General features: G+C 45.2%; 1 protein-coding gene across 1 annotated transcript in view; it reads right to left on the bottom strand.

Annotated features, from left to right (window-relative positions):
* UACA (uveal autoantigen with coiled-coil domains and ankyrin repeats) overlaps positions 1-26,150 on the bottom strand; it is an 87,157-nt gene extending 61,007 nt beyond the window's left edge. Inside the window, exon 1 of the mRNA XM_084782530.1 lies at positions 25,894-26,150. Coding sequence (XP_084638656.1) covers positions 25,894-25,977 — 84 coding nt within the window. The 5' untranslated portion in view covers positions 25,978-26,150. The remainder of the gene's footprint in view (positions 1-25,893) is intronic.
* Positions 26,151-27,006: the final 856 nt, after the last annotated feature.

The raw sequence follows: 27,006 nt of genomic DNA, 5'->3' as shown, positions 1-27,006 counted from the left end.
ATTTCCCCCCACAAGCTGCACAGTGATGTGTAGAGTAGCTAAGAACTCTCCCTTGTGATAGTAAAGGACTTTAGACTTTTAAATATAGCTCATATTTGCTTATGGCAGAATTGGGCTTCCTAGGGGACCATCTTGTCCAGCTATAGGAACTAGTCTGTGGTAAACGTGTGGGCCTCTCCGATGGAAATGCAGACATTTCAATCTTAGCACTGATTCCTCCGCCCTAGACCACGCTGGCTCCTGAAGAGTCAGTCACATAAGAAAGGCGGAGTCCTTTAAATTGTTGCAGGGAACACAGGCTGCTGAGCGGCTGTGTGAGGAGGCAGCCAACACTTCCGGGAGCAGACCCCATCACCTTTCATACTGCCCGTCCAACCTGAGCAAGCACCTCTATGATGGAGCTAAGTCAGCACTCTCTGTGCAGGTGGTGGACTCTGGCCTGATTTTATGTACTTCCTGAATTATCATTTAACCAAGAAATGGGGACCAAGAGACTGCACTACAGACTGTACCTGGACGAGGAGAGAAGGGTGTTTGGGGCAAGTTTCAGGGACCCCTGCTCCAGCCACGCAGAGACAGAGAAAGGAAGGTGGAGCGCGCACACCGCTGACAGGGTCACTTTACAAGTCGTGGCTCTCAGGGATCCGTCCACCTCACCACGCAAGCTTCCTTCTCCCCTGGGCGCTGAAGGAAGCACCCCCCACCGGCCAGCTATTCGCCTCTCATTATATATTAATAAGATGAAGTTTAGCGCATCAGCAAAATTTCAACAAGATGCTACTCCTAACAACACAGCCAGGACTGAGTCTTAGATTAAACAAAACTAAGGTGAATTTATTGTGGTGGTAAAAGGAGGCAGCCAATACTTCCTTCCTGGAGGAGACCCATCACCTTTCACACCGTCCTTTCAACCTGAGCAAGCGCCTCTGTGGTGGAGCTAAGGCAGCAGTCTTCTCCTGGCAATCATTGGGTGTAACCTAATAAAACTTTTTACAAATTTCTAAGCAGAGAAAACTGAAAATTATTAGTACTGATTTTTCTCAAGAGCTAAAAGTAGATTCTCTGCTGTTCCTTTATCATGCAAGCAAATCCCTCTAAAACTCATATCTTAAAACATAAGTTCATAGCCAGACACGGTGGCCCACACCTGTAATCCCAGCACTCAAGGAGGCAGAGGCAAGCAGATCTCGTGAGTTTGATGCCAGCCTGGTCTACAAAGTTCAAGACAGCCAAGGCTACACAGAGAAACCTTGTCTTGAAAAAACAAACAAACAAAAAAAAAGAAAACAGAACAAAACAAATGTGTGTGTGTGTGTGTGTGTGTGTGTGTGTGTGTTCACTAAGTAGTTTCTCTAATTCTCTTTCAATTGGCTTCAGTTTCCTTTTCATCTGGACTAGGATTAAGATCACAGAGCCTGGCACATTGGACGGATAGGTACGACCTCAATTTTAATAGATTAAATACTCCACAATGCAATGTAACATTGAGTTCACAGCTGCAAGGTATAGGACAAGAGGTGTGTTTTCCTTAGATCCTCTGGGTTTGCCACATTTTCTACAGTGAGCATTGCTGCCCAGGCTTCTTCACTAGGAAGGGATTTTAAAAAACTATTCAGTTGCCATAAGAAAAACAGGGTACATCTTAGACACACAAAAAAAAAACCACACAGGAAATCTTCCAGAAAGCTAATAATGGTAGAAGCCACCATGGCCGTTAGCCCTAAGTCTGAAGCCAGAAGGTGGCCAGAGAGCTACAGCTGGGAGGCTTGGAAGAGGCCTTAAAGGGTGGCTGTCCCAGGCCCTGTCAGGCTCCCTCATCAATTTGAGGCCAGGCGTGTTCCTCCTGCCTTACTACAAACACCCTCACCCTGCCTCCATCCAAACTACAGCCTTTCTAAATTCAGCTCCACACAGGTATGACAGCACACACCGGAATACCATCACTTGGGAAATCAAGGCAGAACAGCCACTAGTGCGACGCCTGCCTAGGCTAGATAGTAAGGTCCGGGTGTACCCGGGCTGCAGAGAGACACTGTCTCAAAAAACAACAGAACAAGGGAGTTTGGTGGATGGGAAGACAGCTGTTGGGTAAGGACGCACTGCCATCATCAGGCAGCGTGGAGCTGGGAGCACACACTTCCTCATGAACGCAGTTCAGCTCTTACACCTGAAACCTTCCTTTCGCACTTCAGGACACAGCTGTGGAAGGTATCGAGCGTCCTCAAAGGGAACCTGCAGGTAAGACTGAGGAGCTTCATCGCTCATCCCAAGCTTGGGAAGAAGATTCGAAGCTACATGAACAAGGGTCGTAGGCTCTACCAACCACAGCCCAAGGTTCAAACCAAGGCGAAAGCCACAGCTAAGGCCCAGGCTGCAGCCCCAGCTCAGGCTCCCAAAGCTGCCCAGGCCCCTGTGAAGGCCCCATAGAAAAGGCTTCTGCCTATGTGAAGACAGATGGACTGGTGTGACACACCCACCTACACACTATTTACAGATGACCAGTGTCCTATGCTGTTTTTACAAATAAACATGAGGCAAGCAAAAAAAAAAAAAAAAAAAAAAGACTGAGGAGCTTGACGTAAGGCAAACCGTTGAGTAGCCCAGCTTCTTGCTCTTCCCTATCAAACTATTCTATATTTTACAATGTAATTAGAATAAAATAAAAGAGGGACAGAGAATGCCAAAGAATGCAACCTACTTTCAAATTGCTGTTTCAAATTGCCTAAAGTTCAAAGGTCCTTGTTACTTTAGTATGAGGCTGTAGATACCTATATTGATCTGAGCATCACAATTACAGTGCATAAGTGCTGACACTCATAACCTCTTGTCTGATGATGGCAAGTGTTATGGTCTTGGCTGGCCGAGGGGTGTGGGGTTCTCTGTGTAATAGGAGTTTTAGCTCACTGGGTTTTCACATGTTGACTAACAACATTCTGGTATTGTCAGGTGTGGCTAGCTTTCATATCCACCACGTTATTTTTTTTCTATTCAGTATTTTATAATATATATATATATATATATATATATACATACACACACACACACACACACACACACACACATATATATATATATATATATATATTTTTTTTTTTTTAAAGGCAGGATCTCACTATGTAGCATGGCTGGCCTGCACCTATATAGACCAGGCTGTCCTCTAGCTGACAAAGATCTTCCTGCCTCTGCTCCTGGGGGACTATAGGTGTGAGCTACCACATCTGGATTTTTTTTATTATTAAAGTTTAAGGGAAATGTTTAAGGAAAATAATGAACAACTCTGAACTAGACAGTTGTGTATTTTTCTATTGTTACCATTCTGAACCAGCAGAGCCCTGGCTAAGTAGGTTCTAGGGCTCAGTGTCCAGGAAGCCTCCATAAGCAGTATCAGAACATATGCAGATTAGCATATCATAGGCATTTAATCAGAGGTGCTTGCTATTCCTTTAGACTTGTTTGTTTGGTTGGTTGGTTGATTTGGTTTGTTTTTTCAAGACAGGGTTTCTCTGTGTAGCCTTGGCTGTCCTGGACTGACTTTGTAGAACAGGCTGACCTTGAACTCACAGAGATCGGCCTGCCTCTGCCTCTGACTCTCTGAGTGCTAGAATTGCAGGCAGGAGCCACCACACCTGGCTCGAAATATGAGTTTTTAATTAAACTTGTGTGTATATTATATTTAATCACCATCTCAACAGTTTTCATTACTTCAAGTGAAAATATATGGAAATATGCAAATGAACACTTTAAAAATAGCACAGAATAAAACCAACATGTTATCGGATGGCAGTAAGGATGGTACCGGCTCATACCATTTCTTGTCTCTGCATCATGGACTACATTAATTTTTTTTTTTTTTTTTTTTTTTTTTTTTTTTGGTTTTTTGAGACAAGGTTTCTCTGTGTAGCCTTGGCTATCCTAGACTCGCTTTGTAGACCAGGCTGGCCTCGAACTCACAGCGATCCGCCTGCCTCTGCCTCCCGAGTGCTGGGATTAAAGGCGTGCGCCACCACGCCCGGCCTGACTACATTAATTTTTAACTAGTTTCCCTGGCCCTGCTTCTTCCTCATCTCCTCCACAGGTTAATTCTACACACACTATAGTATTTTCTTTTCTTTTCTCTTCTTTTGGTTTTGTTTTGTTTTTTGAGACAGTGTTTCTTTGTGTAGCTTGACTGTCCTGAACTCACTTTGTAGACCGGGCTGGCTTCAAACTCACAGAGATCTGCCCTCCTCTGCCTCCCGAGTGCTGGGATTAAAGGCATGCATCACCACCGCCAGGCTGTATTTTCTTTTTATTATGTGTTTAGATGTATTTATTTTTTGCCTGCATGTATGTGCACTATGTGCATTGCAGGCCTGGTACAGATGGGAGCTAGGGTTACAGAGAGCTGTGAGCCACATGTGGTGCTGGGGATGGAACCTCGGTCCTCTGTAAGAGCGGCAAGGGCCTTAAACAGATGAGTCATCTGTCTAGCCTCGGAAAATGTGTTCTTAAGCCCATCCCAAATCATGCCACTCCTTTGTTTAAAACCCTCTGGTGGCTAATATTCTTGTCACTAATATTTACCTAAATCTCATAATTAATAAGTAATTATACAAACTCACATTGTATTCTGCTTTATTGAAGCTGTAGTGTGTGTGTGTGTGTGTGTGTGTGTGTGTGTGTGTGTGTGTGTGTGTTGCCTGAAGAGGCCAGAAGAGGGTCCCCTGGAGTGACAACAGGTTGTGAAGCACTCGGTGTGGATGCTGGGAAATGCACTCTAGTTCTCTGGATGAACAGCAAGGGCTCTTAACCACTAAGCCATCTTTCTAGCCCAGGAATGTCAGTTTTAATCAGTAAGTTTCATGCAAAAATGAGGACAGATAGGGTTCTCCTCTTCAGAGCACAGAAGCACCCTTCCCTAAGCACGGTCCCTCTTAAGGAGCAGCCTCAATCTAAGCAGTCAGAAGCAACCACAAGAAAGCATGTCTGCCAGGTCAGAACCAGCGTAACAAAACAAAACTCCAGGACAGCCTCAGGACTTAAATGAGACATTGAATTTTCTAGGGTGTACACAGGACCGCACCCTAAAGTGTCTGTAATAAGTCCTAAGTGCAGTTCCTTCCTCTTCCTGACTCAGCCTCACCCACAATGTCCAGAGGTTCCCCCAGCTAGAATGCAATCAATGCAGAGCAATCGGGAAACCTCCATTCCACATCCTCAGCTGTACATGAGGAAAGGCCATGACCAACAGGGCCGACCTGAAGCTACAGGGACAAAGATACAGATGCTTTAATGCCTCCATGAAACGGCTAATTCCAGCTTCCATTTACAGCCCTACATGGAATGTCTTTTTAAAATAGGTACAGGCCTGTGTATCCCCCATACCAACGTTGGGTAGTAAAAGCCATCTCATCGGGGACTGGAGAGATGGCTCAGTGGATGAAGGAGCTTGCAGCCAAGCCTGAAGAGCTGAGTTCAATCTCGAGGACCCACGCAGTGGAGGGAGAAAACCAACTTGTGTGAGTTGCTTTCTGACATGTGACCCATGGACTAACAGATATGTGGGCACATAAAATTATATATATACACAAAATTAATGTTTTAATGTGCTAAAATGTGTTTAAAGATATTTCAATGGTAGTCTAGTGAACTGGCCCATATTCTAAATGTAAGGTTTTTATTACCTACAGATTATGGTACCAATTATCTTATTGATAATAAAACAATATTAAATAATCAATATAGTATCTTTATATGTACCTCTAGCAAGTGTTTCATATAGTAATAAATCTCCAAATAAAATCCTAACATTATACAAATGTTTTATACTAACAGAAATCTATCTTAATTACAAATGCATTATAACAGAGAAATAGAAAATCTTTACATTTTTCTAACCCTGCCACATTTTTTCTGATCATCTGTGGATCTTTCCATGCCTTTGTCCATGGGAAATATTTTTCTGACTCTTTTAGAATTATGCCTATACCTTCCTCTAATCTGATTTTCTAACCTAAAAGATTTGTTTACAAATATCTCTATATACTTGTATGAAAGCTACCCATATTAATTTCTATGCCGTATAACAGATGACTACAAATATGTAAGTTCACAGTCCTGTAGGTCGGAAGTCTAGGTAGGACGGACACGCTCTGCCTGAGGTCTGGTCTCCTGAAGCCTAAAAAGGCACAGTGAGGATGAGCTCCTGTCTAGAAGAATCCACCCGGGGTCGCATAGCAGAACAGAGTTCCCCAAAGATACAAAACTAAGGTCTTTGTTTCCTTACTGGCTGTGATCCGGAAAACTCTCTCACCGCCGAAGGCCACCCACTCTTTGTCCCACGGTCCCAGACATTATCAACCCAGTTAGAAGAGGACAACCCTTCCCGCTCTTCTCATCTCTCTCTCTCTCTCTCTCTCTCTCTCTCTCTCTCTCTCTCTCAGGTCTATTTGGAGGCAGAGAAGAGTACACCGATCTTTACATGGGGGGGGGGAAGAGATTTATTTACTTGTGTGTGTGTGTGTGTGTGTGTGTGTGTGTGTGTGTGTACACCACATGTGTGCAGGTGCCTGAGGCCAGGCGAGGGAGCCAGATGTCTTGGAACTGGAATTACTGGAGGTATAAGCCCATTACACGGGTACCAGGAACCAAACCAGGGTCCTCTGCAAGAATACTATGCACTCCTAACTGCTGAACCATCTCTACAAAACCCTTTGAGAAGGGCTGGTGTATTTAGAGGAGACCCACTCAGCTAACATCCCCTTTGGCTACATGAAAGTTGTCCCAGTGGATCAGAGGGAGCTCTCTAGAGCACAGGGGAAGAGTTGGTCCTGGGAAACACTGAGACTGTTAAGTTTTATGTTGAGCTTTCATTAAGCCTTTATTGCAAGCTCCCTTTAATGGCTTTTTTTTTTCCTTCAGTATTTTTCGTTTTCGATGAATGAGAGAAACTGCCAAGTACGAGCCAATCAGGCTTTCAGATAGCATGGGAGCCCTCTTGTCCCTCGGCCGGACCCCCTCAAGGCAGCCGGGTGTTCTGGACACTCTGTGCTTTACTCTAATAGCATTCCTGCTGGAAAGCCCACAGCAAATAAGTCCTGGCTCCTTCAGGAGGCCTCACCCAAGCTGCAACCATTCCAGACCACCCCAGAGGCCTGGGAGGCCATACCAGGCAAAGCAAGCCTTGAACTACAGATAACCCTGATGCTATTCTCCCTCCTGCTGGAGCCTGAGCGGCCTGACTAACTCAGCAGGGGGCCAGTGACTGGGGCGGCTGTGTTTCATTTGTATGCCCCACCCAGGCTTTTTTGGGGTTTTTTTTTTTTTGCATCAGTGGTGAGACACCCTTCCATGCTGCCCTAGATTATTACAACATTCCACCACCAAGAAGGTTTCTGTGGGTTGATTTTTTACTTTTTATTTTTTGTCTGCTTGTGATTTTATTTTTTTTTAAACCAACATAGTGCAGGCTAAGCCAGTGGCTGAAACAGTGGTCAGCCTGGGCAAAGATGGCATCTACAATAAAGGGCAGTAGTATACAAAACAGGCAGGCGCCCAGAGTCCAGGCTAACAAAGGCTGATGAGAGGTGATGAGAGACTACAGGCTGCGGATGCTGGAAGGCTCCAAGGACCTACAAAGTCTTGAAAGTCAAAGATCCAGCTTTGGAGGCTGGGGGATGGGGTGGGGTGAGGCAGGTCTGTAAGGGTCCCAAAATCCAAAGATGCTAGCTGGTATTAAGGACCAAAGTGCTAGCTGGTACCAACAGCTGCTGTGTATAACCAGGGATTTCAGTAGTTCCCAAGCACCAGCCGCTGGCGATGTCAGTCACGCTGAGCAGTAAGCCAGGCACCAACACCCAGAGCCCTAAGTGCAAGTCTGTAGTTGGAGCTACCAGCCTCTGAGTCTGTCAGCCCGGTCCATTAGCCTTCATCTGAATAGAGCTAAGACTCCTGAGCCTCTCGCTGGAAACAAAATGACTACGAACCTTCACTAGCCATGAGCACATGTCCTCACCTCATTCCAGGTCCTGGGCCGGCATTAGGGACAGAGTCATCCATCACCTCCACATCACACCCTGGGGGCTGCAGTCAAAAAGCTCAAAGGTCACCTAGCCACTGCTCTAGAAAACTGTAAGGTCCCTTCAAATCATAAGATTCTAAACATTTAATAAATACATTTTAAAAAATACACACACACACACACACACACACACACAGCCAGGTGTGGTGGTGCACACCTTTAATCACAGCACTCAGGAGGCAGAGGCATTCGGATCACTGTGAGTTCGAGGTCAGTCTGGTCTACAGAGTGAGTCCAGGACAGCCAAGGCTACAGAGACCCTGTCTCAAAAAAAAAAAAAAGAAAGAAAGAAAGAAAGAAAGAAAGACAAAAACAAAAAACTGAAAAGGAATAGATTGATCTGAATTATAAAGAATGCTGGAGCAAATGGAAACATACACACATTTATTTATTTGTTTGTTTGTTTGTTTGTTTGTTTATGGCAGAGCCATGAGAGGTGTGTGTGTGTGTGTGTGTGTGTGTGTGTGTGTGTGTGTGTGTGTATGTGTATGTATGTATTTAAGGCAGGGTTTCACATAGCCCAGGCCGGCCTCAAATGCACTATGTAGCCATGGATGATTTAGGATTTGTGATGTTGAGGTCACTGGTGCACATTACAGCTCTGGGATTATATGGTGGTGCGGATCAAGCCCAGGGCTTTGTACATGCTAGGAAAGCACCCTAAAAAATGAGCTGTATCTACAAACCTCTAAAGATGTGGTGTGTGTGTGTGTGTGTGTGTGTGTGTGTGTGTGTGTGTGTGTGTGTGTGTGTGTGATGTGTGTGTGTGACAGATCGTATCTCAGGAGAGGCCAGAACCACAAAACTCTGAACCAATGACAAAAATGACAATTTCCTTAGTACAAACTTCAACCCAATTCTAGCTGTGAAAACCAGAGAAGGTAAAGAAAGGAGCTTGATGGAAACCAGGCCATTTGCAGGGCATCCCGCCTAAAGACAGAAAACCACAATAAAGGACACAAGTAGGGATGGGCAGGCAGGTCTCTGGACAAAGAGGGCTTAAGCTGACAGACTTCGTTTGAGATAGCCCATCCCTATCAGGAAGTGAGTGTAAGGAAAGAGGAGGAGAAAAGGAGGGAGGGAGACAGAGGAAAAGAACAGGGCCTTAGGTAGGGTTTCCATTGCTGTGGAGAGACACCATGACCATGGCAACTCTTATAAAGGACAACATTTCATTGGGGCTGCCTTACAGTTCAAAAAGTTTAGTCCATTGTCATCAAGGCTTCATGCAGCAGACCCACTGCAGGAGAGGGAGCTGAGAGTTCTACATCTGGATCAGCAGGCAGCAGGAAGAGAGAGACAGAGAGAGACACTGGGCCTGGCGTGAGCATTTGAAACACCAAAGCCCATGTCCAGTGATACACTTCCTCCAACAAGGCCACTCCCACTCCAGCAAGGCCACACCTCCTAACCCCTGTCAAGTAGTCCCACTCCCTGATGACCAAACATTCAAAGCCTATGGGGACCATTCCTATTCAAACCACCACAAACCCCTGGCATACCTCGCCTAGTAAATATAAGCTGCCTGAAAGCAGTGTCTGGTAGACCATGAACAGTGAGATAAAGAAAGAAAAACCTACCTATAATAGCAAGCTATGCTGGCACTATACTCAGAGAGAGGCCATTTACAAGGGGGCTAGAAATAGTTCCCAGAAATAACAGGAGGACATTGGGGTAGGCAATAAAGAGTTGAGATTAAAAAAAGAAGAAGAAGAAAGAAAGAAAAGAAAAAAAAAAGCCTAAAATCTTTGCTGGAATTATTATTCTCAAAGGAACTATAACTTAAACACTGGCAAATCTACAGGTTGGTCCAATGACTCATTCTCAATTAAATGAGCCCGGACTGTGCCCATTAGTGTCAACCAGTTGAAAGAGCACATTGACAACTATGAATTACACCATGGAATGCGACACTCCGACAGTCCTAAGTATAAAACCCGTCATCAAACAGTGTTCCACTCTGTGCTGAAAGTTAGCGGAGGGAAAAATGTGCCCTTTGTCACCTTTATGAAGTTCGTTCCATATCAAGCAGGCTTTGTTCAGCCAACCACTGAAACCAGCTCTGCAGAGAAATAAAAACTGTGCTATTCTCCACAGGAAAAGCGGGTTGAACTAAAGCCCAGGAACGTTTTCTTCTGGATCTAGGCACTCTTCACTTTACCTCAGGGTGTGAGCGCCATTTTCTACTTTCAGAGCTGAGCCAATCCAGGCCTCAGACATGCCTGACAAAAAAAAAAAAAAAACGAACAGTTGACAGATTGGCCACTGATGCTTAAATTTCTCTACACATTGTTGCACAGCTTCCAAAATGTTCCTTTTATAGACTTTAAATTTTCTGGTCAGGGGCCTGGAGAGATGGCTCAGGTTAAGAGCACTGCCTGTTCTTCCAAAGGTCCTGAGTTCAACTCCCAGCAACCACATGGTGGCTCACAACCATCTGTAATGTGATCTGATGACCTCTTCTGGAGTATAGGTACATGCAGGCAGAGCACTGTATACATAATAATAAATAAATAAATCTCTTTTTAAAAATTGTGGTCAGGTGCAAGATAAACATCAGAGGCTTACCCAAGTAAAGTGCTCTGCTCCAGACCTGAGCATTTTAGGCATGTGCTTGGAGCCACAGCAAGGGTTTCTTCCATCTTGCCATGGGTCTCCGCCACTCTAGGCTGTCTCTGATCAATAGAGCTGATGGTAAAGCTCAAAGGCACTGGTTTTGGCCATTTCTAAAATTTTCTTTTTGCATAAAAAAGTAAACAAAAACACAAAGTAGGGATGCGGGGGAGATAGCTCGGCAGTTAAGAGCGCTTGCTTGTTGCTCTTGAAGAGAATCTAAATTCCTAGCACCCAATGGTGGATCGTTGACACCCTGTCTTCCAGACACTCCTGTGGGATGCATTCATAAACATAAAGCAAAGAATAATTCACATCAAAGAAAAATTTATTTTTATAAAAATCCTTCTTAAATAAACCAACAGAAAATGAGCTTCTATTAGCTAAAATTATTAAGTAGAAAGTTTATTTTAATAGTCAAAATATGAGACACAATAATCTAATTTCCAGATTCATTTGAGCTATTCTGAATATTTCAGTAATTTATATATCTATTTAGATATTTAGAGACATACACTGAATTTTTTGTTTACATTCCCTAGGCAACATACACATATAAATAAAAATAAATAATACATTTGTTTCTGTTTTGGTTTTTTGTTTTTTGGGTTTGTTTTGTTTTGTTGAGACAGGGTTTCTCTGTTTAGCCGTGGCTGTCTTAGACTCGCTTTGTAAACCAGGCTGACCTTGAACTCACAGAGAACTGTCTGCCTCTGCGTTCCTAAGTGCTAGGATTATAGGTGTGGGCCACTGTGCCCAGCTTCAATAAATACATCTTGAAACAAACAACAACAAAAAAAAGTGAGGTCACACCACACACTTCTCTAACACATGAGGATATATACATATACCACACAGACACACACAGACACACACACACACACACACACACACACACACACACACACACACACACACACGTACATCAGCCCACAGCAGGAAAGCATTTACTTCTCAGAGAATAAAGGAACAGAGCCCCTGAGTGTGGTGTTTATACAGCTCTCGGACAGCAGTCTCCTGGAGGTTCCATCCCAAGTTTCAGATCTTTCAGTGTGACCTGCAGGGCAGTGGGCTGCAGGAATGGGGTCTGGAGCATGACATTAGGAAAAAAGAAAAAGAAAGGAAGGAGGGGAGGGGGGGAAAGAAGGAGGAAGGAGTGGGGGGAGAGAGAGAGAGAGAGAGAGAGAGAGAGAGAGAGAGAGAGAGAGAGAATATGAATGAATGAAAGAAAGGCAGGCAGGTAGGCCGGCCAGAGGGGAGCCAGCTTCAAAGCTCACACATATCCTGAGGCCATCTGCTTGACACCAACTACTCTGTAGATTGGGGGAACACCAGCACCCCTTGACTTGGCGGCCGACAGAGAATTTCCTGCCTAAGTGAGCATCCTGGTATTTATATTGCCTTAGGGGAATCAATATAAAAACACATTACCAGCCAGCATGACTGTCCCACAGGCATGGTAGAAGCCATCCACATCGTGCCTTAGCATGGCTAGACTTCGAAAGCTAGCCTGAGAACAAAACTCATTCTTCTTGAGACTCTTATCTATACCACCTTTGTATGTCCTCATCTTTGAGTTATAGTTTCATACAGCACATCACACTAGAGATATTTAAGATGCCCTGTTCTATTTTTTTTTTTTTAACGATTTATTTTTATTTTGTGTATGTGGGCATTTGGCCTTCATGCAGGTCTGCACACTACATGTGTGCAATGCCCACAAAGGCCAGAAGAGGGAGTCAGATCCTCTGAAAATGAGGTTACAGCCAGCTGTGAGCTTCCATGTGGGTGCTGGGAATTGAACCCAGGCCCCCTGGAAGAGCAGCCAGTGCTCTTAACTGCTGAGTCATCTCTTTAACTAAAGCTGACCCACTCAAGTGGTATGTGCTATAGTATTTATGCTGAAATATAATTCTATATCTTACCTCCAAATGGTTCAATGAAAAACAGTATATAAACTCTATATGTTTTGTATACATCTTCATGTGTAGAGAAAATATAGCCAGGGCCGTGAGAGAGCTCCGCATGTAAGGGCACTTGGTGCCAAGCCTGCTAGTTTGAGTTTAATCCTTGAACCACACGGAAGGAAAGAACCACCTCCTTCAAGTTGCCTGCTGACTTCCATGCACATGTAGGTGCATACACACACACACACACACATACACACACACACACACACACACACACACGTACACATATCAACTTCTGACCCTAACCAGCAAAATCACCCTACTTCACTGTGCTAGTCTCCTTAATTAAGTTTCAATTTTTCATCATAGAAATGGAAGAAATTGAGCACATGTCTGCTAAAACTCCAGCTTCCAGGGACTATTAGCTACTAACTTCAGCTGCCAGGGGTATTTTTCCAAACTCTAAGAGCACATTGAGCCATTCATCTCAACTGTCTACAGAGAAGACTATTTAAACAACCACCTGGGCTGCTGATGCATGGGTACACATCAGGTCTCTACCCAGCTAAGAGCACAATTACCAGGTAGTCACAGGCCAGCTTCAAACACGGGGACTGTGGGAAGCTCTCAGGTGAGGAGTGGGTGGGATTCTGGATGGTGGATCTCTTGTGTGGGTCTTGGGTGGCCGTTTCTCCAATCTCCTCACCACTGCATGCTCTGGGCCCTCACCAGCTCCAGTCTACAACAGTCTGTAACAGCTGGGAACTGCTACAAGCTTGATCCTCTCAAATCTGTTCTCATCAGGGAGTCCACAAAGATCCACCCATGAAAACCGCACTTGAACATGGGACTCCCAGCTCTGCATTCACAGTACAAGCGCAACTCTTTTCTTTTGTGTTTGAATATAGGTAACTGTGTGTGTACTTGCATATATGTGTTTGGAGAGACAGATGACAGGTAGACAGACAGACAGATGCTAGAGAACATATAGACATATATTTCTGTCTATGGGTGTTTTGCCTGCATGGATGCCTGTGCACCACAGGCACACCAGGCCAGCTGGATGCCCATGGAGCCAGAAGAGGCCATCAGACCTCCTGAGTCTAGAGTTACACCCACTTGTGAGTTATCACAAATGTAAATGATGGAAACTGAACTCAGGTCCTCTGGAAGAGCAACCAGTGCTCTTGACAACCAGTCCATCGCTCTATCCTAACCCCAAGTGCAACACTCTTAAAGATGGCATCTTTTAAGACACTGCCTACTTCCCGCGCAACCTTCTGGGTAGTATTCTAGGATCCAACAATGCTGGGTTGCCGATCTGACCTCCAGCTAGCTCCCTCACTCCGCTCTGTTTCTCCTCTCTGCCTTAGCCTCTCCCTCTGGATGGTTTCTGCCCTTTCCTGGGCAACTTCCACCCACCTCTGTTAAGCTTCAGATTAAGTGGTTCAGTCAGCAGATTGGTGGTTGCCAGGGGACAGGGAAGAGGAAGGAGGAAGAGACCACTTAATGGACATGTGGTTTCCTTCTTAGGTTTATTCCTAAGATGATGCAGGCAGACTCTGATAGCACTGTGAGTGCACTGAGAGTCAGGGAGCAGCTCGGAATAAAGGGACACCTGACTGACTCCCCACTCCCACGCCTCCGCCCCACCCTGGGCCAGTAGCTTGCCCTGGCTCACACACTTGCTGCTTTATCTTGACAGAGGCTCCTTCACAAAGCTGGGAGCCTCTCAGCTCCCAGTGCTCAACCCAGGAGACTGAAGGATGGAGAAATACTACTTCCCTGTCACTGATAAATAAGAGACTGCAGTCACCTCCTTCAAGGCAGCTACCAGAGGCAGATGTGGGTGAATTTTGGAAGTCCAGGCTACATAAGAGCCTGCAAGTGCTTGACTTCCTCAGTAATGAAAAGATTGAAAAGGCGTTTGCATATGCACAACTGGAAAGGCAACAGAGCCAAGTGGTTGCTGCTGCTGGCTGTGACAAAGTCTCTCAAGGAAAGAGGTGCCCACAGGACGGGTACTAAGCATTGGCCAAGCACTGATTGATTATACTGTATCTTACTTAACACTCACAACTGCCTGGCAAAACAGTTGTGAATTTTCCAGATTCAGAAACAAATATGTGCAAGTAGTTTGCCAAAGGTCATGAAACCAATTACCAGGAGGGGCAAGGCCCGGGTCAAGCTGCCCAGGCCTCAGAGCTCGCTCCTGAAGCACCAGCGTGCTAGCTGCCCCTTCCCGCTGTCCAGGCGCTTCCAGAGGCTGCAGCCAGCCAGCCTTTGGCTCACGATAGGCCTTTGCTAAGACAGAAAAGTGCCTTCACTTTCCTCACTTACCTACTTGTCCTTCACTGTGATTTCTGCTTACAATTTACAGTGGGCTGGGTAGTTAGCTGGCTGCTTAGCTGGTTTTTTGCTTTGTTTTGAAGTGGTTAAAAGCACTTCTTGAGCCGGGCGTGGTGGTGCGAGGCTTTAATCTCAGCACTTGTGAGGCAGAGGCAGAGGCAGGTGGATCTTCTTGAGTCTAAAAGTGAGTCCAGCGAGGGCCTATCACACAGAGAAACCCTGTTTCAAAAACTGAGCCGGGGGAGCACTTCCTGCTCTTGCAGAGGACCAAGTTCAGTTCCCAGCACTCATATTGGTGGCTTGAAATAACTACAGCTCCAAGACATGCTCTGCTTCTAGCCTCCTCGGCCACCTAAACTCACACGCACATATCCATAGACACACAGTTATAAATAATAAAAAATTAAGATATCTTTTTTTTAAAAATCTGTCAAGAAAAGAGAAATGAATCATAAAATGAATCACAGTTCCGAGACCTCTCTCTAGCTGGGAGCGGCTATACCTGCCTGGAATCCCAGCACTTGGGGGCAGAAGGCTCAGGGTTCAGAGCCAGCCTCCACTACGTAGTCTGAGGCCAAGCTGAGCTAGATAAGTCTCCTCTCCCCACTTTCATACAGTTCAAGGTACAAAGGCCCAGCTTTAAATTTTTGTTCTTGCTTTTCTGAGACAGGGTTTCTCAGTATAGCCCTGGCTGTCCTGGACCTAGCTCTGTCCACCAGGCCACCATTAATGGTGCTGTAAATGGACTCCTATTCGGCTGTTTATCTTCAACTATACTTTGTCTTCTTCAATAAACACGCATGATCAGCTTCCTGGTGCTGAAGATAAGGGCCTCACACAGGCTCGTCACAGCCTGCTTTTCCAGGATCTTTGATTGAACTAACGTGTTAGCTCCTCTTTGGGGCACCATGTTGGAGACGTCACCATTTGGAGATGTTCACCATTTATAACTTTCAACAAAACCCTCTGCGATTACAAACCATCCGATTGGTCTGGGGTGGTTGGGTTTTGGTTTGGTTCAGTTGTTTGTTTGGCTGGTTGGTTGACTGGTTTACTGAATTCCTAGCTCTAAAAGAACATATATCCATTGTTTAACTATGGAACAGCTAACAAGAACTTTCATTGCCTTACCATTTAGGGGAGGGGGCAAGGCAGTGTGAGTCAGCCATCCCACTCTCCAGCCATCTGTTCTGAGAGCAAGTTCCCTAAAGAAACCACGTGGGCCTATCTCCCATGACTGCTCATGCCTGTGGGAACATTAGCACCCTTAGGTGGCAGGGCAAATACTTGCCTAGCCCTGATGGGGAGCAGGAAAGGCTTCTTGTGATGGGGAGAGGGTGCGCATGCTGCAATGCTTTATCTATCTTCTTAGCTCTCTCTTCCCGAGACCCCACTGTAAGTTCAGCATGGCTGACAACTTAATTCTGCTCATCTTTAGCTCTCTCTAGGAGAGGAGAGAGAGACGAGGTTGTTACGTCGCTATGGTAATCATTTCTGAGGAAAAAAACTCCAAAGCCCTACCAAGATTTCTTAAAAAAAAAACAGTTTAAAGTGTCAAATAATTAAAAACTTTAATTCAAGTTTTTTTTTAAGGAAAAAACAAAACAACTCCTATATGTCGTAAGATAGCCTCCTGCCACTTTCCTGCCTCCCAAATTCTTTGTTTGTTTGTTTGTTTGTTTGTTTGTTTTTTGAGACAGGATTTCTCAGTGTAACCTTGACTATCCTGGACTCGCTTTATAGATCACACTGGCCTGGAACTCACAGCTGGGATTAAAGGCATATGCCACCACACCCCGCTGCCTCCCAAATTCTTAAATCCTAATACTTATCTTTCACCAACACTGGTTTCCAGAGCTGGTTTTTAAACCTACTGCCCCCTCAGAAAGCTGCTTAACTTTACACACACACACACACACACACACACACACACACACACACACACACACACTGCTCTTCTGCCTCAAAGGCCATTCTAATTGTTAAGCTTCCAATCTTTCCTCTGAACCCACCCTACACATCTATGCTCCTACAGCAACGCCTGCACACCTCTTGTGCATAGACTGTGAGAGAGAGTGTGCACAAGGTAAGTACATGCTCATGCGTGTGCAAGTGGAATTCAGAAGACAACCTCACATGACCTTCCTCACCTAGTTGCTTGAGACAGAGGCTCCCAGGGGCCTGGGACTCACCACATGTCCCGCTGTGTTGGCTGCCCACCCAGCCCCAGAGATCCCCAGCTCCACCTTCCCAGTGCTGAAATTACAAGCATGTACCATAACTGGGCTTGAAGATCAAACACAGGTCCTGACACTTTCAGGCACTTACTGGCGAGGCACCTCCTCAACCCCGGATTTACACAGACCTCTGTCATAGTTTGGATGCTATCTCTTTTGTCTGTTTTTTATTTTATTTTGGTTTTTGAGACAGGGTTTCTCTGTGTAGCCTCGGCTGCTCTGGACTCATTTTGTAGAGCAGGTTGGCCCTGAACTCACAGAAATCTGGCTGCCTCTACCTCATGAGTGCTAGGATTACAGGCGTGTGCCATCACGCCTGGGTACTGACACTATTTCTTGTTAAGGTTTTATGTCTAATTTATGTTCAAATTCTTGGAGGCTATGACTAGATATTTATTATAGAAGCTTTCTAGTGAGTGAAAAACGAGAACCTGACCACTCTGAGGTATGAATGAGAAGGTTTATTGTAGGTATGAAGGAGAATTTAGCCAGAGGCATCTGGAAGGCTGTAGACTGAACAAGGCCAGCAGACTGGACTGGATGATGAGGGTGAAGGAGAGAGATGGGGGCAAGCTGACCAGGATGCCAAGGGGCCAAGAGAGTGCAAGTCAGAATGGCTAAGTTATATAGGAAAGAGAAGCTGGTGGGGGTGGGGGGGCAGGTGGAGGGACAGAAGCCCAGCCCCTAGGAGAGAGAGGTTTAGGGTACAGGGTTGGGTGAGAAGTGACGGGTGGACACACAGGAATTGAGTGAGGCTTGTTCTGGGTTCATTTAGAACATTGGCTAAATTGTCAATAAGACCATTAAAGCAAATGCATTCATTATGAGCACCAGGTTCAGTTGCGAAGTTATGACCAATCCTACTTCAACTGTATGCCCTCTCACCACTCCAGCACATTCTGAAGCAAACGCTAGACTTCTATCCTTTCATCTGTCAGTGTTCTTCTAAATATCCTCTGAGAGACAGTCTTCACAATCCTATCACCTCCACTGTCACACTAAAATCTGTTAAAGGATTCCATACGCAGTTTCCAGCTGCTGGTTACACTTCCACAATTGTCTACGGCTATTTACTCAGGGGCTCCAAACATCCACCATTTGGTTAATGGATTGGTTAATAATGGCTTCTAAACCCTTACATCTCTTGGGATCTCTAGGCTCCTCCTGTATCTCTTCCCTTTTATGAACAAACTTAGTTTCACACAACCAGAATTTTGATGGCTCCTTCCCATGATCCTCTGTCCTGTGTATTTCTAAAGACACTGGCTATGAATGTGAAGTGCTTTTGTGTTTGCATGTGGCTCTTCTTATTGGAAATCCAGTGTGGCACTGAACATAAATAAATGGCTGCCGGTCTTTCTTTATTGAGACATTGGTAGCCCCTAATGGTCACTCTGTCCAGACTCGAAATCCGTTACCTCATTCAGAACTGTAAAACTGTAAGACATGAAGCCCATCACCCCTTTCTCATTCATTAGCTAAAACAAAATATGTGATGAACTAGCTCAGCCCTTATTCATCTGTTGTAAGGGCTTCCCAGTTCAGGGATGTTGTTAAGCTGAGATACAGTTCACAAAGGCAAAGAACCAGAAACATTTTATCTGTCTTTATTTTCTCTAGCTTAAAAGAATGTCTATCTGTAGGCAGGCAGTGGTGGTGCACACCTTTAATCCCAGCACTTGGGAGGCAGAGGAAGACAGATCTCTATGAGTTCAAGGCCAGCCTGGTCAACAGAGGGAGTTCCAGGACAGCCCAGGGTTACACAGAGAAACCCTGTTTAAAAAAAACAAAAACAAAAACAAACAAACAAAAAAAACCACCAGATATGCATCTATCTGTGCCCTAGAATCTTCCAAGGTAACTAATGATGTTATTTTATTTGTTTATTTTGGTTTGATTTTTGGCTTTTGAAGACAGGGCTTCTCTGTTTGATAGCCCTGGCTGTCCTGGATTCACTTTGTAAATCAGGCTGGCCTCGAAATCACAGTGGTTTGTCTGGGATTAAAGTGTGCTGGGATTAAAGGCGTGCGCCACCACGCCCGGCTATTTTAAATCCTTGTTAAAGTGCAGTCCATTGGCCTTATCATGCTTAAAAGGCCCCATCCCTGCTGGGGAGGAGGGCCTCGCCATTGTGGTTTCAAAGTCCAATCTTTGATAGCATTCTTCCATTCCAGTATGAAAAGTGAGTCCAAGCTTTGCTCCCTCTGCCCCTGCCTTGGAATTATCTAATTCTCCAAAGAGGATATAATTATTAACCCATTGTTGATCCCAACTCATGTTTTCCATAGTTTTTTAAGACTAGATAATGTGACTACGGGCTGGAGAGATAGCTAGGGTGGTTAAGTGCTTGCCTTGCAAGCCTGCAGGCCTAAATTTGAGCTCCCAAATCCATATAGAAAGCCAGAATAGTGTGTGCTTGTAATCCCAGCCCTGGGAAAGTGGAGACAGGAGGATTGCTGGGACTCGATTCAGCCAATATGAATCCTGTCTCCAAGGGGTGCTCCTGAAGTTGTGACATCTGAGGTTGTCCTTGGCTCTCCACATGCATGAGCGTATACACTCAACACATGCTCCCTCACATGTGTGAAAACATGCACGTGTAGATTTAGAAAATAAAGTAACTTCCAGTTTCTAACCTGATGCTTTTGAATGTGTATGCATAATAAGGTAATTAAAGTCCTAAATTATCACCCAAGTCTGTGGACTATGGGGGAAAAGACATGAAGCAGGGAGGAAAACATATTGAGAGGATGTGGACAGAGTTAAAGGGAAGAGTGGAAGTGGTTAAAAGACTATATATACATATCCATATGTATATATAGTACATATATACATATACATAAGTATATATAGTACATATATATATATACATAAATATATATAGTACATATATACATATATATATGAGCTTAAGAGGCTGGAGGAGTGGCTAGAACACTGGCTGGTCTTCCAGAAGATGTTAGTCCAGTTCTCAACATTCATGTCAGGTGACTCACAACTATCTGCAAACCCAGCTTCACTGGGTCTGACACCCACTTCCCACTTTGGGCTTCGAGAGCACATAAACTCATATGTGTAACATACACACACACAGAGACACATATAATTAAAAATCTTAAAAGCTAAAAGAAAAAAGAGCTTAGACACTGTGGGGAAAAGAATCTGCGGTTCAGGTATGGATCCATTTCCGGGTGAACCTGAGGCAGCGTTCAGCCTGAAGCTGAATTATATTAAAAAAAAAAAAAAAAAGAGCTCTGTGGGTGCATGCGTGCACATGTGTGCACCCAACATGTGAAATCAGAGGGCAAGCTGGACTGTCATTCCTCAGCAGCAACGGCCCTTCTTGTTCTGAGACTGGGTCTCTCATTGGCCTAGAGTTTCTAAGTGGGCTAGCATGTGTGGTCAGCAGTGGCTAAGGATCTGCCTGTCTCCTCCTCCCTGCATGGGGATTGTAAGCTTTTCCCACCTGGGTTCTGGGGCTCTGGGTCCCCATGCCTGCAAAGCAAGCATTTCCCCCAACTGAGCCATCTCCATAAGCTCAAAAAAAGAGCCTCTTCCTTCCTAACCTCCTTCCAGGGCCACAAGGCAGTAACATGGGGACACATGATAAGCTGTCTGAACAAAGCATCAATTAAGGTAAACGCTTTTCATTAAAGGCTGGGCTCTGTAATGACAGTGAGTAAACTGTGCTTATCCCAAATTTAGAATAAGCATAACAATTTGAGCTCTTGATTATTCACATTATCCCCAAGTCACAGCAGTGTTAACATTAGCATCATATCAAACACACTCAAATCTCAGGGCCTAAGACAGGAAGCCTTCGTTCTCAGAACTACAACTAAAACAAATGCCTGGTTAGACCCTTCTGCTTTCTAATACATAGGAGCTAATAGCCCTGACGGGAACAAAAAGGAGTGCATTTTGATTTTTTTGTTTGTTTGTTTGTTTGTTTTTGTTTTGTTTTGTTTTGTTGCTTGTATTTTGTTTTGGTTTTTGGTTTTTGTTTTCCCAAGTTCCTCTATTTGTAACTTTAATCCTTTAGAAACATCAGTTGTTTGGACAGGTACTGACTGAGACTAGCAAGATGCTTCAGAAGATATTTAGTTGACTTATTCAATCCACAATGTTATATAACAAGTAGCCTAGAGAAAGATTAGCAAAATGACGTTTACAGTCAAGGACTTAATAAACCAGGCTGCAGTCAGCGGTTAAGAGCACTTGATGCTCTTGCTTGGGATCCAAGTTTTGTTTTCGGCACCAATAACAGCTCATTAACTCTAGCACCAAGGGATCTGACGCCCTCCTCTGGCCTCTACAGATACTACACCCACAACCACACAACTCACATGCATATGCCTAATGTTTTTTAAAGAGCTTAATAAATTATAACACAGAAGGTACATAAGATGTAAAGGGGATAGATAGTCCTGCCAAAAGATGCCTCAGTATTTGTTTCAGCACGTCTACTTCATCTAGAAATATAGTCCCTTAATTTTGTTGCTCAAATGTCCTAATCTGAACTCCATGAAGATGAGCAAGCCTAGTATTACTGTACATCATATAACTGATAAAGATCTGATGCAGTACTGCCAGTCATTTAATGACTCCATTGGGAAGCTGAAGCTCCAATTTAGAAATTAAGAATAAATGTGTAGTTCCAGGGGATCTGACACCCTCACACAGACACACATACAGGCAAAACACCAATGAATATAAAATAAATAAATAATCTTTAAACAGAGAGAGAGACAGACAGGCAGGCAGGCGTGGTGGCACATGCCTTTAATCCCAGCACTCAGGGAGGCAGAAGCAGGTGAAAGTGTATTCAAGGCCAGCCTGGTCTACAAAGCAAGTGCAGGACAGCCAAAGCTACACAGAGAAACCCTGCTACCAAAAACAAAAAATGGGGGGAAAAATCATTTAAAAGAAAAAGAAAAAACCAAGAGAGAAAGAGAGAGGGAGGGAGAGAGAGAGAGAAAGAGAGAGAGAGAGAGAGAGAGAGAGAGAGAGAGAGAGAGAGAGAGAGAATAAATGTATGTCAGGTGTGGGGGCTCACACCTGTTAATTCAACATCTGGGAGGCAGAGGCAGGGGGATTGCCATGAATTTGAGGCCAGCCCGGGCTATATAGTGAGTTCCAGGCCAGCCTGGGCTATCAAGTAAGACCTCCACTGAGAACAAACAAATATAACACAGAGATTTCCAAGCTTGTGGTTAATAGATGCTACTAACTCCAAATACGAACAATAGATGATCAACCTTCAAATAGATACTACCAACATGTACCACTGTCAAGTGCACTTCCCACATCGTAGTGAGTGAATTCTAACCCCTTGGCACTGATCTAACACTGCTGCTGCTGCTGCTGCTGCTGCTGGTGAGAATATTTAAACATACTTCTGCATATAACTATACTTGGCAGGGAGTGATGCTGTGTACTGCACACCACCATAAAACACTCACACATCTACATCTCGAAGTCTGTTGCTCAGCTAGTTAAGCTGAGATAGAAGCAAAGACAGCTACAGTATAAACATATCCAAGTTGCTCAGAGTCAATTATGATCATTGCCATGAAAGTTAAATGAATGTTTTAAGACTCACATTAGGAGACTCGAAGCCTGGAGGTGGGGCAGGAAAAAGAAACCAGGCTGTACACCCTCTTACATTACAGGGAATAAATCTTTAAAAATGAAACTGAGCCAGGTGGGGTGGCCCACGCCTCTAATCCCAGCACTCTGGGAGACAGAGGCAAATGGTCTATCTATGTAGACAGCCTGGTCTACAGAGTGCATTTCAGGGCAGCCAGGGCTACGTAGTGAGATCCTGCCTAAATAAATAAGTGTAACAAAGTAAAAAATAAAAAACACACCACAAGAAATTTGGAAGGGTTTTGTTGTTCAATATTGCCATTTAAGAAACCAACATGTAACATAAAGTCATAAAACCAAAAGTTAAATTGTATAAAAACAACAATTTTCTGCATAGGGAATATTATGACCATAAAGAATCATAACAAATAACTAAGAATTAATCTTAGATGTTTGTACAAAAGGTGTCAGTTTCCTGGATATGAAGTCCATACACAAATCAACAACACACAGAAAGGTAGAAAGGACAACTGTTTCTAGCAAAGATGAAGGAGGTTCAGAAGAACAAGGAAAAAAGAGTCGGGTTCACTCACAAAGGAAATACAGATTGAAAGTACCCTGAGGGTCTGTGAGACAACACCATAAGTAAAGGGCTCTGCCACCAGGACTGACCGGAGTTTGATCCCCAGGATCCACTAGGACTCCTGCTAGTGTCCTTTGACCTCTACATACACACTGTGACATGCAGTGCCCATACACAAGCAAACACAAATAAATAAACAAAATTTAAAAATTAAAGTACCTGGAGACACTGCATCTTACCTATCAGATACCTGTGCTGCTATTTCTATAAAAACTGTGTGTGCGCGTTTGTGTGTGTTTGTGTTTGTGTGTGTGTATGTGCTTATGTGTATGTGTGTTTGTTTGTGTGTGAGCATGTTTATGTGTGTGTGCGCTTGTGTATGTGTGTGTTTGTGTGTATATGTGTATGTGTTTGTGTGTGTGTTTGTATGTGTGCATGTTTGTGTGTATGTGTGTGCTTGTGTTGTGTGTGTTTGTGTGTGTGTGTATGTGTATGTGCTTGTGTGTGTGTGTATGTTGTGTGTGTGTGTGTGTGTGTGTGTGTGTGTGTGTGTGTGTGTGTTCGAGTTAGCTGGGATGTGCTTTCCCCTGGAGGATCATGAAGGCAAATAATAACCCTGTGGCTTCTGAGGAAGGTGGGGCTGAAGGACAGAGATAAGAGACTGATGCTCTGATAGTCCGTTGTAAATATTTTTGTTCCTGACAGACATTAAGTCATGTGCTGGATTTATTCAAAAAAGTTTAAGGACAAAAGGAGAGATGAAGAGAGGGGGCCCGTCAGTCAGAACAGAACACACACACACACACACACACACACACACACACACACTACAGGGTCTGTCCTTCCCCTTCACCCACATGACACTACTGGTGGCTGGCTGGCTCCTGCTGGGCTACTTTCATTTCATCCAGCTACTTTCATTTCAAAACCCCTACAAAGTTTATTCTGCACCTCAACAAACTGAGAAGTGTCTGCTGCTTCAGAGAGAACAGCTTTTGCACCGTGCATTTAAGTGTTAGCGGTGTTATTTTAAGAAACGGCAGAACGCTCGGTGTGGTGCGTGCTGAAGACAAACTCATGAGTGTACCAAGCCAAGGCACACACTGACAACACTAACAACAGCTACAGCCTGGAAGCTTCTAGAAAGCAGGAGTGAAACGAAGGGACATAAACCTCCAAGTGAGAACATAAATCCTTGGTGCAAAGCAACCTGGGGAGTCTGGAGAAAGGGAGCTCTTCTGCTATGTTGGGGAAGAAGCTGATCTGTAACCATGGCTACACTACATTTTCCTGCCAAATAGTTTTTAAGTCAAGCGAGAGAAAAACTTTTTTTCCTGTGAATTTACAAAGCACATTCAGGCATGGTCAAACACCAAAGACCATGCTTCCGGCTCTATTACCACTTCTTTTTCAGCCCCTGCCTGTCCCACCTTGTTTGTTTGTTTGTTTGCTGGCTTGCTGGCTTGTTTTGAGTCAGATTCTCCTATAAGCCAGGGCTCCAACTTCCTACATAGCCCAGGCTGGCCTTGAACTCGTGATCCTCCTGCCTCTGCCACCCAAGTGCTGGGATTACTAACAGGCATCACCACACCCAGACTCAGAATCATTTTCCTCGTTTTTTTGTTTTGTTTTTTTTTAAGTCTAGTTTCTCCAGTTTCCTTTAAGGCCAACTAAACTACTACTAGGGTGATCCTTTAGAGAGACAGAGATCTGAATTAATTCAAAACCAGGCACTGATTAATTTGTATTCTTATAAGAAGCTTATTAGCCTTTGGTGAAATATATAAAATTATAAAGGTCCATTTTAATTACGACCACCAGCTAATCGGGCAGTGTGGCACATTCCCTCTCCTCTGTGTTTGACTCTGTAAGACTTTTAAAATGGAACTTCCTCAATGACAGAATTTTGATGATACGGCCATTCTAACCTGCCAAATTATCCAAGCTCCAACATCTGCAGTCAGGATGTTTCCCAAGATTTCTGTTCCCTCTGCCAACTTACAGAGAGAAGCTGTACAGCTCCACTTCTCTCCGCCCGCACACAGAGGCCAGGCTCGGCCGGCACCCGTGTTCCGCACCCACCTGCCCCATAGGTGGGATTTACTCAGCCAACAGGACAATCACCTCGAGGGTCAAACACAAGCGGGGCTTTGTCTGCATACGAGATCCCTATTCTTGCCCAGCCTGGCTGAGAACCAGGCTTCCCCTGTGACAGCCTCCCTCCAGCGGAGAACACGTAACGTCTCTCCCAACTCTGGCCGAAGTGGAAGCCACGGAGCCTGGTGGGTCCGGAGTCCGCACCGGCGGCACCGGGTGGAAGACCGGGGCCACCTGGTCTCCGGAATCGCGGGCGCCTAGCGCGATGGGGACACGCGAAGAGCAGGGTGGCACCACGGCAAGACAGAGAGAGGGGTCCCCTTCCCCCGCGGAAAGGAGTGGGAATGGGATACCCCGCAAAAGTCAAAGGGAGAGGGTACGCGGGACTCCTCCAGGAAGCTCAGAGCCTCGGTGAGGAGCGCAAGAGAGAGGGTCCCCGCCACAAGAACTGCTCACCGTGCTGGCCACTGCGGTGGGCGATGAGGGCGACGTGGGGGCGGGCGCGTCCTGCCTCCACAGCCGGGACTTGAGGCTCTTCATGGCCACAGCTCTCAAAGGTTCTGGATCCCCCACCCGGCTGCGGGCTGTGGGCTGCTGGCTGCAGGCTGCGGGCTGTGGGCTGCGAGCGCGAGAGCCAGAGCAGCGGACGCCCCGGAGCGCGCCGGGCCCGCCCCACCTGCCACCTGGGGCCCTGGGGGCCTCGCTCGACCCGGTCCCTTCCAGCAGCCAATCGGGCCCACCGCCTGGCTGGGGTGGGGTCGGTTCTGACCAATCATAAACCGGGAAGAGGGCGGGACTTCCCTTTTAAACTTCATAACACCCTTCCTCTCCCCTCTGGAGGAAAAGTTAGGGAACTTCGGTTTTTCGGCGCCTAAAGTTGAGATCCAGCCTAGACCGGTTCTTATTTCCCCAGATCCCCATCCGCGAGCCCTTTATAGGGTAAAATTATCTTCCTGCCGTCAGGTTCCAGGTTACCTACACACAAACCAGCTTGCATTCAGGATCCTCATGAGAACAGGAACCCCAGAACCCCAAATCTCACTGCCACACACACATGGGAAACTCTGGGACAAACAAGCCTGTAAGAAAAGGGAGCTGGTTATGCAGATGGACGGTTAACAAGCTAGGGGTGCAATGCATGCCTTGCAGCTTGGAGAGATGGCTTGAGCAGTTGTTAAAAGCACTTCAGAGGCAGAGGCTGGAGGATCTTCGTGAGTTCGAGGCCAGCCTGGGCTACAAAAATGAGTCCAGAACAGCTAGGGATATTACACAGAGAAACTCTCAAAAATCCGAGGAGAAGGAGGAGAAGAAGAGCGCTGGCTTTTCTTGTGGAGGACATGGGTTCGATTCTCCCGACCCACATAGCAGCTCACAAACTTCTTTAATCCCAAGGGATGCCCTTTTCTGTCCTTCGTGTGCACTGCACACGGGTGGTGCATAAACATGACACTCATAAGGCATACACCTAAAACTAAATCTTTTCTTTAAAAAGCGATCACACTTATCACACAAACTTAGTAGTATAATTCAGGGCATATGTTAGGTGTTAGGGTACAGCTCTGGAGGAAA

The sequence above is a fragment of the Acomys minous genome (assembly GCF_964271855.1).
Source record: "Acomys minous genome assembly, chromosome: 5".
Lineage (NCBI taxonomy): Eukaryota > Metazoa > Chordata > Mammalia > Rodentia > Muridae > Acomys > Acomys minous.
This window is presented reverse-complemented; position numbering and strand designations above follow the sequence as displayed.